The sequence below is a fragment of the Pimephales promelas genome, chromosome 16 (genome assembly GCF_988280905.1).
Source record: "Pimephales promelas chromosome 16, fPimPro1.hap1.1, whole genome shotgun sequence".
Lineage (NCBI taxonomy): Eukaryota > Metazoa > Chordata > Actinopteri > Cypriniformes > Leuciscidae > Pimephales > Pimephales promelas.
In genome coordinates, this window is record NC_142784.1 from 14453244 (window position 1) to 14467039 (window position 13796).

Genomic DNA, 13796 nt, shown 5'->3' on the forward strand with positions numbered 1-13796 from the left:
AGCTTTATTTTGACCCGAAAATAGGAAGTTTGGGGAATTGGGTGAGAAGTTATGGATTTGTGTTAAGAGTTTTGAGAAAAGGAGGCATAATTTGTTAGGCAAAGGAGGCAAAATACGTTTAAGTAATTAGAAAAAAACTGTAATCAATGAAACATAATTTATGATTCATTTTACATTGGCAGTTATTTAAAACAGCTGACGGTATATACATTTTTAGCAGTTCATGTATTTAATTGAACTCTAGTATCATGCTGTCTGTGTTTGAGTTTCAGGAACATTCTGTGGCAGGAAATGTTTTGCTGTGCATGCCCACTTCACACTGTAATGATACAAATAGCTGTAATGATTAAGTCTGCTGATATGGTATAAAGCCAACAATCTGTCAGCAAGACTCAGAAGATATACCAAGATCAAGACTCGGCTTGTCGCAGCGCATTAACAGCTCAAAAATGGGTAAGAACTGAATATGTGTATTCATATGACATGTTTTGTTTTTAAAACACCTCTCAGTAAATGCAAAACTTTAACATAGTCAATACAAACATATAGAGTGCCTGATAAAATCAATCAGATCATAAATAACATGTCATATAATTAATAGTATATAATGTTAAAATAATATATATTATTTAGTCTGTATAAAAATGTATCACGTGATATATTTGCCTCACAGTTTAAAAAATACATTTAAGAGTGAATAAGAGTGTTAAAGCAGAATAAGGACATCATTTTAATGTTAGAATGAATTGCATTTGGTTTTCTTTCTTAAATCTGTTTGCATTCGGAATTTTGACTACTAACTTTCTAACAACCTTTAGATTGCTAAAACATTACAGTTTTTTTTTTTTTTCCAAATAGCTTAAAAATAACACTAAAAGTGGAACTTGAGGCTCACTCACTCCTGTAACCAAATGTTCAGGTCAAACTTGCACAACGTACTTGGTAACCTCGGTTTTCTCTAGAAGAGGGAACGGGTACTGTGTAATGTCTTACGCAATTGGGGAAAACCTCTTTTCCAGGAGACATTGAAGCCAAAAATTATCCTTAATTTGGAATTAATGTAAAACGCGTTGTGGTAGCATGCAGACATAGACAAGGGGGCTGTAGTCAAGACCAGCTCACTCGAGTCCGAGTCGAGACCGAGACCAAAGAGAGTCGAGTCCGAGTCAAGACCAGAGAGGTTGGATAACCTAAGGTTGGGTCTGAAACCAGACATAAAGATATCTTCAATAATATGTAAAATAGTTGGTAACAATAAAATTGGCACCATGCTCAAACAGTAAACCAAATATACCATGGAATCATGAACACTGTAATGGTAAAAAGGCCACATAGTGGTGTAAAGGTAATTTTATTACAATTATGACTTACAGTAAGTTGGCCTGGGTCCTGCGAGCCACGAACATTATAGCCGGCCAAAGCCATCAAGTCATGCGCTGTTGTGCACAAGGAAGTCAGCAATCATTGGACTTTTCAATCAAATAACAATTTAAAGAAAAATTAACATACAGTAATAATCATGGCATAATTTGAATGGGACTTGAGTGGACTCGGGAATAAGTCTGAGTCCCAATATGTTCGAGTACGAGTCAATTCCGAGTCAAAATGCACAGTCCATGACAAGACAGAGACCAGTTAATTACCATTACACTATCCATATTACCATTCTTTTCCCAAAATACTGGGCAAACCTACCGGTATTTAGTAAAGTCACTGTCACTTACCACAGACAATGATGAGCAGCTTCGAAGTCCATTGGTAACTTTTGGTAACTGTTGGTTGGTTGTTCCAAATTAATAAGATCATAATGTGTGTGTGCCATGTGCCAAGTGTGCCATGATTCTAATATCCAGCATGTTTTTTTTAAAGAATTTTCAGAGTAGTCTAAAATTCTATTGAAGTTCTGAGCCTGTTGATCGCCAACTAGTAGTGAAATCATCACAGATCCATTGATTTTGGTTGGATTTTTATCTTTTTTTTTTTCTGTGGAATGAGTATAGTGTTTGGTGAAAAGAATGGCATATTGACTGTCACAACTTAGTTGGGAATAGTTGGGAATAGTTGATTGCAAATGAAGTAAAGATGAAAATATTGGAAAAAAGTGAGAAAACGTCTATTTATTATTATTATTGTTGTTGTTTTTTTTGTTTTGTTTTTTGATTAAAATTATGCAAAATTATGTAGAGTTATTTTTTCAGTGGATGTTGTCAGTACATGTATTCTGTGTATCTGGAATACATTTTTTTTGACAGACTAGCCAACCCATAAGGATTTGAGGACAAATCTTAATTTTTCACATTTATTCTGATAAAAAATAAAGGGTGCATATAAATGGCCACAAAAGAGCTTTTGTGACTTTGGCTCCCTGACTAAATGCAGCAGACTGAAGAAAATAGCATTGAGAGCCTCAAGTTCAATGTTTAGTGTGCAAGCAATTTGAAGAAATAAAAAATAAATAAAGTATAGTAACTGCTAATAAGTGATTTTGTTATATTCTTTAATGTGGTGTTTTCAAAACTCAGACAGAAACTCTTTTTGTGGACTCATTTCTTTGATTTACAATTCACTCATGAACAGTCACACATCACAAATAGAGTACACATCATCAAAATTTGTAATATTTCACAAATCTCCCTAAAATCTGAAACAGACCCAACAACAGCACTCACCTGTGTTTTCTCTCTCTTTTTCGTGTAGAAGCCACAAGTTTTGGACCAGAAAACGTTACCGGAGTCACAACAGAAGATTATACCACTATTTATCCTAAGGACTCAAGCTTTAAGATTTTTTATTTATGCGCTTACATTGTCACCTTTATAGTGGGTTTCATTGGAAACGGGCTTGTCATTTTTCTGGCTGGCTGCAGAATGAAGACGACAGTCAACTCTATTTGGTTTCTCAATTTGGCGATTGCAGACTTTATCTTCATATTATCCATAATCATTATAAAATATATTCGGTACTTTTCTTCGTACCAATTATTTAGGAACGTTCTCCGGATGATGATAAACCTAAATCTGCATGCTAGCAATTTTTTCCTTGTAGTTATCAGTCTGGACCGTTGCCTGTGCACGTGGATGGTTGTTTGGGCTCAAAATAATCGAACTCTCTTTAGAGCCAGGATCATCTGCTTGATCGTGTGGGTTTCATCCATCGGCTGCACCATCTTCATTGTAAATGTGAATCCTATGATTCAGATTGAATTTGATTTTTTAGTGGAGTTTCTCGCCCCCTTCCTGATCATTGCATCTGCACACATTGCTGTTGGAGTACGAATCAAACGCCTCAAAACGAGGAACCGGCTCAGATCGTACAGGGTCATTTTTGCTGTTGTCCTGACTTTTTTCATATGTTGGTTCCCATACCATGTTTGCCGTTTATGTTTAATAACTGCAGACAAGGATAAATTGAGTGAAGTATTTCGGAAAGCATGGCAATTCAGTGTCTATCTGGTTTTTCTAAACGGCTGTCTGAACCCCATTCTCTATGTGTTCATGTGTGATGATTATAAGAAGAAGCTTAAACAGTCTCTGCTGCTGGTGTTGGAGACGGCATTTGCTGAAGATCATCTGGACTTTAGAGGAAGGCAGATGCAAGAGGACGAGCAGAACAAGACGAACTCTTTTGAATTATTAGAAACGTACAAAAACTCTACATAGTCTCTAAATGATTGTGACTACCAAAACTATAAATCTCACCATTACAACCACTGTAGTCATTATGCTTTTAAAAAGCAATTTCAAAATTCATGTTTGTGGTATGACTGTATAATTTGTTAGTTAACCAACTGGGGAAAATCTTTCCTAAATATTAAAGGTATAGCGGAGGATCTTTCCGAATTTTAGAGAAGACCCGCCCTCTCTAATTTCTTTAAAAATGCACATGCGCAACACTCTACAATACATATTTTATATTTTACTGCACAGATATGCATCAAAGTAAATTGTTTGGAAGGGCATCAAAATTTGGGTAGTCATGTTTGGTGGCACAATTATGTTGCAAATTATAAACTAACTCAAAAACATTCATGCAAGACAAAATGTCAAATGCCCTTCCGTGTTTTATTTACTTATTACACTGATCGATTGAATGACCGAGGACTCAAGACATGAAATGCAATGGAGAAGTAGCTTGTTGAATTTGTGTAATACAGTTTTTCTCGATTGTTTACACACATTTTCTGGTACTTGAGACACAATGACCACAACATGTAACTCATTCACCAACCCCCTGAACCAATTCTGCTGAACTACAAGCACAATTCCTGCTTTACACTCAAATTGCAGTTCTAAAACACTTTTTTCAAAACACACACAATTCTCTGCATTTGCCACAATTTTCATGCAGAAAATCTCTTGTTTTCATGAGGAACACACTGCCATTCAAATATTCACACTGACTCGTCACATGGGCAAACACATTTCACACAGTTTTACAATTAGCGATCAGAGCTTTGGCATAAAATACCAAAACCAAAGAGAGGATGCAGCATAGATTTTTTTTATTTCTTTTTTTTACTGTAACAGCATAAAAAATTCTGTTGTTTTGTATATAGACCACTGTATGTGCAACTTTGTGTTGGTTGGGGTGTACAAAATGTGGGATCTATCTCCCATTGATTTTGTGGGAAAAATAAAATATATTTGTTACCGTGTATTTGTGTGTTCTGTGTATAAAAAACAATATTCTCAAATATTTTACAACACGGTTATGTATGTAATATCTGTAGTAAGTGTAACACTGAACAAAAAAGGCCAAAGTCATTATGATGAATGGAGAAGAAGTGTTTTCCATTGATCATAGTGTTTTACATTGAGCACATCAGTGTTCAACTGGTTCTTATAAATGTCTATTCATATGATGGTTTGTGTGTGTCATTTGAAAACAAAATACTATTTTGAGAAGAAATAACATTGTTTTGAATGTAAAGTTTCATTTTGCAGGATAATTGAGGGGGTTTGCCAATTGTGTGAGTGTTTTTAGATTTGTGTGTAGAGTTCTGAGAATATGAGGCATTCTTTCAGAAAATGTGTGTAAACCATCGAGAAAAACTGTAACTCCTTAATATACATGTTTTCACTACATTTGTTTTTAAATTAATATTAAGACATTATGAATGATATTAACTAAAGTTAATTTCATCTACACCCTAAATTAAGCTTAGTGATTTATTGTCAGCCCTAGTGCAACCAGATTTTTAAAATTTTATTATTATTAATATTATTACAGACAAAATCAGTGTAGTAAAAGAGTGGAAAATACTAACCACTGTCGTGCAGCTGAGATAATTTTTGGGCTTTGCACCATAGTATCGCCCTTTGTGGAAGGATTCGCAAAGTATACAGCACCTTTGCACAAGTTGGTTGCAGCCTGGTTGGAAAAAAACCACACCCTCAACCCAATGGTTCTCTTCAGAACCATTGGAATTGGAGCTGTGAACAGGCCTTTCAGATCTTGAAGGATAAGATGAGAAGTGCTCCCGTGTTGGGATATGCTGATTTTTAAAAATGTTTTGTGCTTGAAATCGATGCCAGTAATCTGGGGTTGGGGGTAGTGCTGTCCCAGGACCAGGGGGGGGGGGCATAGTCATCCAGTCGCTTATGCTAGCCGGGGGCTGCAACTCTTAAGCCCCTTTCAAATTGCCGGGAAATTACCAGAACGCCGTCTGTGTGAACGCAAACAGATACTCTGCCCTGTATGAAGTGTCTGGATGAGGTATGGACCCTGTATAGAATTAGACCAAAAGTACAGTTAGGCCCAGAGAAGAACATACACTGAAGCGAGTTAAGACCCCTTCCATCGAAAGTGAATCCATCTGTTCAGCACAGCCTGATACCGCCATCGCAGGGAAAGGGTAGGAATGCTTCTCAGGAGTGGAAGTTGTATGTCACCAGGACGGTGACCTTTGAGAGGCAGGGTGGATGTAGCCAGTGGGCCTTCATTACCCAGAGTCATGCAGTATAAATGATGACGTCCGTTGAGGTAGAATAGCGCATTGGAATCAGCTGTCAGGCAGGGGGAGTGGACAGGAGTGGAAACGCGGTAAGCTCGAATTGTTTGGTGTTGCTGGTGGACGTGGCTAGTTGTACATTTTATCACAGTATATGGTTTTTATTCGAAATTTGTATTTTTTTTATAGATTTTCAGAGAGTACATGTGGAATTAGTGCACGGGTGTGCAGTGAGTTTGGGAAGTGGCCCGAATCAGCTGCAACATACAAACATAACATCGGTTATATCACTGAACGTAACTGGCAACTGAACAGACGCATTACAAACCATTCTTGTGGATACTGTTTTCCCATCAGGATAAGCTTTGGGAGCTGCATCACAAATGCTGAACTGGTAGTGTGTGCTTGGGTGGATCTCCTCGCAAAACCCGTGATCTCCCGGGGTTTGGCTTCAGTGACGGAGTCGCGCACATTAGAAGCCCTTTGGCCTCGAGGCCCGTTGATTGATTGTGGATTTTGTAGGATGTCGCAGTCGCTGTTTTCCCATACTGTGAATTATCATGTGTATTAGCTTTTGTAACATGTCCTGTCGATGACGTATCAGTGTTAAGACAGGATTGCACTTCCTCTTTCTAAGAGGGCAATTGTGAAGGGTTTTTTCTTCCCTTTTGGGATTGGGCATTGTGCAATATGGCGAGGTAAATAACTACAAAAGTACTCTGGGTTTTTATTCAAGTGCATTATTAATTTATGTATATGGGCACGTTCCAGCCTATGCTTTGACCCAGGATTCGAGTTGAGCAGCGGGCGTTTCTTGGATGTGATAAGGGGACCACTTTGTTGCTGTGATTCTTCTTAGGAATGCTATGGTTAGTTGGGGGAGACACCCATGTTGATGCCTTGCTGTCACGATTGCTTTGAAAGTTGTAGCATAATAGGCTTATAGAATAAATTGGTTGTTCTAAAAGAAAAAAGGGGTTCACCGTTTTGCACCAGGATATGCGGGCTGCCTATTTGTTTCCTAATAAGTAGCTAAATGTGATGGTCATAGTTTTTGACCTACTTGTAGTAACATTGGTAATAAATACAATTTTGATGTGACTATCAATAAACTCTTTTTGTATCACTTTTGTACATTCGCTTCCAGCTCGTCTCATTTTGATTGACAAAATGGGGAAAGTATTAGTCTGGTGGGAAAATAGGTTCTCCCACTCCCTTCAGATAAGTGGGAGTGGCGTAGTTACGTAAGGTTACATCTGTATGTTATGTCTATTTATTATTAAAGAATTTGTCAGTATTACATTTATTTTCGGGAAATTTTTAATAATTGCATTGCAACCTGATTTAAGGTATGCCCTTACATTTTCTGCTTGCGCTCCTAATCTTTTCAGTCAGGGGCAACAGCGCTCCTAGTTAAAAAAGGTGGCTTATTTTGTTTACATTTTAAGTGTTTTTATGATAAAAAAATGCTATGCCCCACCATTGGTAACACTATGGTATTTGGTACGGGGGCCCAGCAAGACGGTTTGTACCCAGGGCCCAAAATTTGGTGCTTGTAGTCCAAGGCAAAGTGGAGTGGAGAGCTTTATTTTGACCCGAAAATAGGAAATTTGGGGAATTGTGTGAGAAGTTATGGATTTGTGTTAAGAGTTTTGAGAAAAGGAGGCATAACTCGTTAGGGGGCAAAATGCATTTAAAAAAAACTGTACATTTTTAGCAGTTCATGTATTTGAATTAAATTCTAGCATCATGCTGTCTGTGTTTGAGTTTCAGGAATATTCTGCGGCAGGAAATTTTTCTGCGGTTTTGCTGTGCACGCCCACTTCACACTGTAATGATACAAATAGCTGTAATGATTAAGTCTGCTGATATGGTATAAAGCCAACAATCTGTCAGCAAGACTGAGAAGATATACCAAGATCAAGACTCGGCTTGTCGCAGCGCATTAACAGCTCAAAAATGGGTAAGAACTGAATATGTGTATTCATATGACATGTTTTGTTTTTAAAACACCTCTCAGTAAATGCAACACTTTAACATAGTCAATACAAACATATAGAGTGCCTGATAAAATCAGATCATCAATAACATGTCATAGTATAATGTTAAAAAATTATTCTTTAGTCTGTATAAAAATGTATCCTGTGATATATTTGCCTCACAGTTTAAGAGTGAATACGAGTGTTGTTGAATATATAAAAATATGATTATGTTACATTTACAAAAGGGCATATTCTTCCAATGAATAAAACTGGACAAACAAACAAACAATTATAAAAACATGAATAAGAAAAAAAGTTAGATAAAAGTTAGAAGCAGAATAGGAAGGTATTAATTATCATTTTGGTGCCAGCGCCAGCAGCATTTGTACAATGTCTTCACTGCTGGGAGGACATCATTTTAATGTTTTAATGTTAGAATGAATTGCATTTGGTTTATTTCTTAAATCTGTTTGCATTCAGAATTTTGACTGTTGTTCTTTATTGCATCTAACCACCTTTAGATTGCTAAAACATTACAGGGTTAAAAAAAAAAAAAATAACAATAAAAGTGGAACTTGAGGCTCACTCACTCCTGTAACCAAGTGTTCAGATCAAACTTGCACTACGTACTTGGTAACCTCGGTTTTCTCTAGAAGAGGGAACGAGTACTGAGTAATATCTTACGCAATTGGGGAAAACCTCTTTTCCAGGAGACATTGAAGCCAAAAATTATCCTTAATTTTGAATTAATGTAAAACGCGTTGCAGTAGCATGCAGACATAGACAAGGGGGCTGTAGTCAAGACCAGCTCACTCGAGTCCGAATCGAGACCGAGACCAAAGAGAGTCGATTCCGAGTCAAGACCAGAGAGGTTGGATAACCTAAGGTTGATTGGGTCTGAAACCAGACATGAAGATATCTTCAATAATATGTAAAATAGTTGGTAACAATAAAATTGGCACCATACTCAAACAGTAAACCAAATATACCATGGAATCATGAACACTGTAATGGTAAAAAGGCCACATAGTGGTGTAAAGGTAATTTTATTACAATTATTACAATCACTAAGTGCTCTTTCACATAAAATTACTGCACATGAATTATGGGCGATAAGGCAGACATTTTAATGGACTTTTTTAATTTTAAAAGACTTTTTAATACATAGTTGAGCTAGAGGCTCCACATCACATCTGACCTGGGTCATGCGTGCCGCGAACGTTATGGCCAAAGCCATCAAGTCATGCGCTGTTGTGCACAAGAAAGTCAGCAATCATTGGACGTTACAATCAAATAACAATTTAAAGAAATATTAACATACAGTAATAATCATGACATAATTTGAATGGGACTTGAGTGGACTGCGAAACGCAGATGGAGGGCAGGAAGTGATTTTCGATATTTAGGAAGCACTATAACACACTCAAATGCCTATGTTTTGCGTCGTTTATGGTTGCTCAAATCGATCAAACCACGAGGAGTTTTTATCGTGTGCCAAAAGTTATTGCTCATAAGGGTGGAAAATACAAGAAATTGACAGAAAAACACCGGGGAAAAAATGCCTTGCAAACCTACGTCTGCGGTCGGGAGGAGCCGAATGGGAAATGCCTGTGTGTGCGTGCAGTGATCACTTCGTCAAATGTGAGTTAATACATTATTTATGTGGCTTATAATTACATTATTCAGGTGTTTAAATACACTTATGTGGCTGTTTGTGTAACGTACCGAACTTTGTAAAGTCAAAGTATGTCTGTAAGACGAGTTAGTTGCTGATATCTAACAGCCTCAATGGCAGGCAAATCTCTCAATTCAGTTGAAAACCAGTCCTCTTCATAACATATGGATCACGTCCAACATATGTTTCGATTTTCTGTTTATATACTATGTAATAGTGTCAAAGTAGTACAGTACGGATTTTCCTCCATCTCGTCCATTGCGCTCTTCACTCCTTGCCCTCCATCTGCATTCCGCGCGTCAACACAATCACGTGACCGCAAACCACCTATTGGCTGTCCTGCGGCAACTGCAGCAGCCTATCGAGAGAGGCCCTTGGGTGATGGTCCAATAGGGGCGCTTCGCGCCCATTGCGTCACACTACCGCCGAAGCGGGCATGGCCTAGCCCTATAAATATAGCTCGATGGACTGATATTACTGGTTTTTCATCGCCGAAGCGAACCAGAGCATGTTGCAGCCACGGCAAGATATGCAGTACTCGTTCCGTCTTCTAGAGAGAACCGAGGTTACATTAGTAACCGAGTACGTTCTCTTATGAGAGGTTCTCTCGTACTGTGTAATATCTTACGCTACGGGAACACAATGTAAAATGCCGTGCGTTCAGGGATCCAACACCAAAGTCCCAAGGGCAAGTGCCCGGGGCTCATATAGTGTATAAACTCTATGGACTCACAGAGAGTCTGAGAAGAGAGGCTAGCAGCATCATTCCCAAAAAGTTGAGCTCTGAATGAGATCGAGCTAGAATCAGCCAATCGTCCAAGTAGTTCAAAACTCACATGCCCCGAAGTTTCAGGGGTGCGAGAGTGGTGTCCATGCACATTGTAAATGTACAGGGTTTCTCACTTCTGGTCGAAGACTGGCGTGGTCCTTTCAGTTAATTACCAATATCCATATTGCCATTCTTTTCCCAAAATACTGGGGCAAACCTACCGGTATTTAGTAAAGTCACTGTCACTACCACAGACAATGATGAGCAGCTTCGAAGTCCATTGGTAACTTTTGGTTACTGTTGGTTGGTTGTTCCAAACTCATTAAAATTAATAAGATCATATGTGTGTGTGTGTGTGTGTGTGTGTGCGTGTGTGCCATGTGCCAAGTGTGCCATGATTCTAATATCCAGCATGATTTTTTAAAGAATTTTAAGAATAGTCTAAAATTCTATTGAAGTTCTGAGCCTGTTGATCGCCAACTAGTAGAGAAATCATCACAGATCCATTGATTTTGTTTGGATTTTTATCTTTTTTTTCTGTGGAATGAGTATAGTGTTGAAAAGAATGGCATATTGACTGATGTCATGACTTAGGGGAATAGTTGATTGCAAATGAAAATATTGGAAAAAAGTGAAAAAATGACTTTTTATTATTATTATTATTATTATTATTATTGCATTAAAATTATGCAAAATTATGTACAGTTATTTTTTCAGTGTATGTTGTCAGTACATGTATTCTTTGTATCTGGAATGCATTTTTTCGACAGCCTAGCCAACCCATAAGGATTTGAGGAAAAATCTTAATTTTCACATTTCTCTAATAAAAAAATAAAGGGTGCATATAAATGGCCACAATTTTTCCCCCCGCTATAGTTCTGGCAGAGCAGAGCCTTCAATTATTGGTTATTAGGGTAGAAAAAAAAAGAAAGAAAAAAAAAAAATCAAATAAAAGGTTTGGCAGACCATGTCATGTTCAACCCATTTTATTGAGCTTTTGTGACTTTGGCTCCCTGACTAAATGCAGCAGACTGATTAAAATAGCATTGAGAGCCTCAAGTTCCACTTTTAGTGTGCAAGCAATTTGAAGAAATAAAAAAATAATTAAAGTATAGTAACGTTAACTGTTAATAAGTGATTTTGTTAAATTCTTTAATATGTATTATGTTTTCAAAACTCTTTTTGTGGACTCATTTCTTTGATTTACAATTCACTCATGAACTGTCACACATCACAATTTGTAATATTTCCTAAATCTCCCTAAAATCCGAAACAGACCCAACAACAGCACTCACCTGTGTTCTCTCTCTCTTTTGTGTAGAAGCCACAAGTTTTGGACCTGAAAACGTTACCGGAGTCACAACAGAAGATACCATTCAGCCTAAGGACTCAAGCTTAGAGATTTTTTATTACTGCGCTTGTATTGTCAGCTTTATAGTGGGTTTCATTGGAAACGGGCTTGTCATTTTTCTGGCTGGCTGCAGAATGAAGACGACAGTCAACTCTATTTGGTTTCTCAATTTGGCGATTGCAGACTTTATGTACATATTATCCGTAATCATTAATATTCACAACTTTTCTCCGAACTCTTTAAGTTCTGTGCTGGATGGTGCATCGAGAGATTCGTGGAACATTGTTATCTCGGTGATGGTAATAGACCTAAATGTGTGTGCTAGCATTTTTTTCCTTATAGTTATCAGTGTGGACCGTTGCCTGTGCACGTGGATGGTTGTTTGGGCTCAAAATAATCGAACTCTCTTTAGAGCCAGGATCATCTGCATGATCGTGTGGATTTCATCCATCGTCTGCACCATCCCTTTCTCCTTTCTTAAAGTTACTCTTAAGGTTAAGACTGCAATTAGTTTTTTAATGGTCTTTCTCGCCCCCTTCCTGATCATTGCATCTGCACACATTGCTATTGGAGTACGAATCAAGCGCCTCAAAAAGGGGAAGCAGCTCAGATCGTACAGGGTCATTGTTGCTGTTGTCCTGACTTTTTTCATATGTTGGTTCCCATACTATGTTTGCATTTTTTGTTTCATAACTGCAGGCAAGGATAAATTGAGTGAATCTTGGACAGCATGGCAATTCAGTGTCTATCTGGTTGGTCTAAACAGCTGTCTGAACCCCATTCTCTATGTGTTCATGTGTGATGATTATAAGAAGAAGCTTAAACAGTCTCTGCTGCTGGTGTTGGAGACGGCAAATGCTGAAGATCATCTGGACTTTAGAGGAAGGCAGATGCAAGAGAACGCGCAAAACAAGACGAACAGTTTGGAATTATTAGAAATGTAGAAAAACTCTACATAGTCTCTAAATGATTGTGACTACCATAACTATAAATCTCACCATTACAACCACTGTAGTCATTATGCTTTTAAAAAGCAATTTCAGAATTCAAGTTTGTGGTACGACTGTATAATTTGAGTTTTAACCAAATGGGGAAAGTCTTTCCTAAAGATTAAGGGAACATTATATATGTTTGTGAAACTTTTTGTTAATCCACATATGCAAAAGCTAATTTTGTTGGTCTGATTTATGTTTATATAACTTTATTCTGAATAAAATATAAAAAAATACATTTGATTGTAATTTCCTTAAAGGAGAACTGTTTCCTAAAGAAGGCTCCTGCCTGTAGTGGACTGTCTTTATAAAATATCTTCTTATTAAATGGTCTGTACACTTACAAAGTTTTCAGAATTCACTTACAGAATTTTCATTTTTGGGTGAACTATCCCTTAAACTAGCAATTTCTTTTTACTTATTATTTGCCCCCATATACTAGCGTAACACAGCACGCTAAACAGTTATACAGTTAACAGAGATAAAACTCCTCACATTCGATTATCATGAAAACAAATCTCAAAGAACGGTCGACTAGGTGCCAATGTGTTATTAGTCCAAAGGTTCAATTTAATTTGTGCCAGAGTTCTCCATTAAGTATTTTTATGCTTTCACAGTATTTTAGTGTGATAACTTGTCACTCAAATGACAAATAGGCTGGAAATGTTATGGCTGATTCAACACAACGCAGCAAGATTTATTTTTCTCTCTCTTTAACCCATATGTGCATAAGGGTATATTGGGTCACGCAGGACTCCCATGTCACCCATGAACATTAACTACTTAAATAAACATTTTGTTGGGTTATTCTTGAATTAAAGATCGCGTAATGACGTAGGGCTAAGTTCATTGGTCGCACCTCTGAGATGCCCCCGCGCCATTGGATGTGCAGTTGCCGCAGCACAGCCTATGAGCGAGCCAGATGATCAATGTTTTAGCATGTGCAGCTGCAAATGCGATTTCACATATAAGTTTCAGTGAATTGAGGAAAAGAAGTTTCCCTGCACGTTCACCATATAAAATTCACTGCAGGAAAAAGTTCACATGGCCGTCGTCAGATTTGGAAGTCACTCAAAA

The 13796-nt window shown here is 37.6% G+C and overlaps 3 protein-coding genes across 3 annotated transcripts in view; all 3 read left to right on the top strand.

Moving 5' to 3' along the window:
* Window positions 1–299: 299 nt before the first annotated feature.
* Window positions 300–4654, top strand: LOC120478621 (C3a anaphylatoxin chemotactic receptor). Its single transcript, XM_039670578.2, has 2 exons — window positions 300–453; window positions 2698–4654. Exons 1-2 carry the CDS (start codon window positions 450–452, stop codon window positions 3657–3659), a joined length of 966 nt encoding a protein of 321 aa, XP_039526512.1. The 5' UTR covers window positions 300–449; the 3' UTR covers window positions 3660–4654.
* Window positions 4655–7824: 3170 nt separating this feature from the next.
* On the top strand, window positions 7825–12904 carry LOC120478622 (formyl peptide receptor-related sequence 7). Its single transcript, XM_039670579.2, has 2 exons — window positions 7825–7913; window positions 11698–12904. The coding sequence occupies exons 1-2, from the start codon at window positions 7910–7912 to the stop codon at window positions 12669–12671; spliced, it is 978 nt and encodes a 325-aa protein (XP_039526513.2). The 5' UTR covers window positions 7825–7909; the 3' UTR covers window positions 12672–12904.
* The window catches only part of LOC148973333 (C3a anaphylatoxin chemotactic receptor-like), a 29765-nt gene continuing 23814 nt past the window's right edge, over window positions 7846–13796 (top strand). Inside the window, exon 1 of the mRNA XM_089121033.1 lies at window positions 7846–7913. Within this exon, the coding sequence (XP_088977159.1) occupies window positions 7910–7913 (4 nt within the window). The 5' untranslated portion in view covers window positions 7846–7909. The remainder of the gene's footprint in view (window positions 7914–13796) is intronic.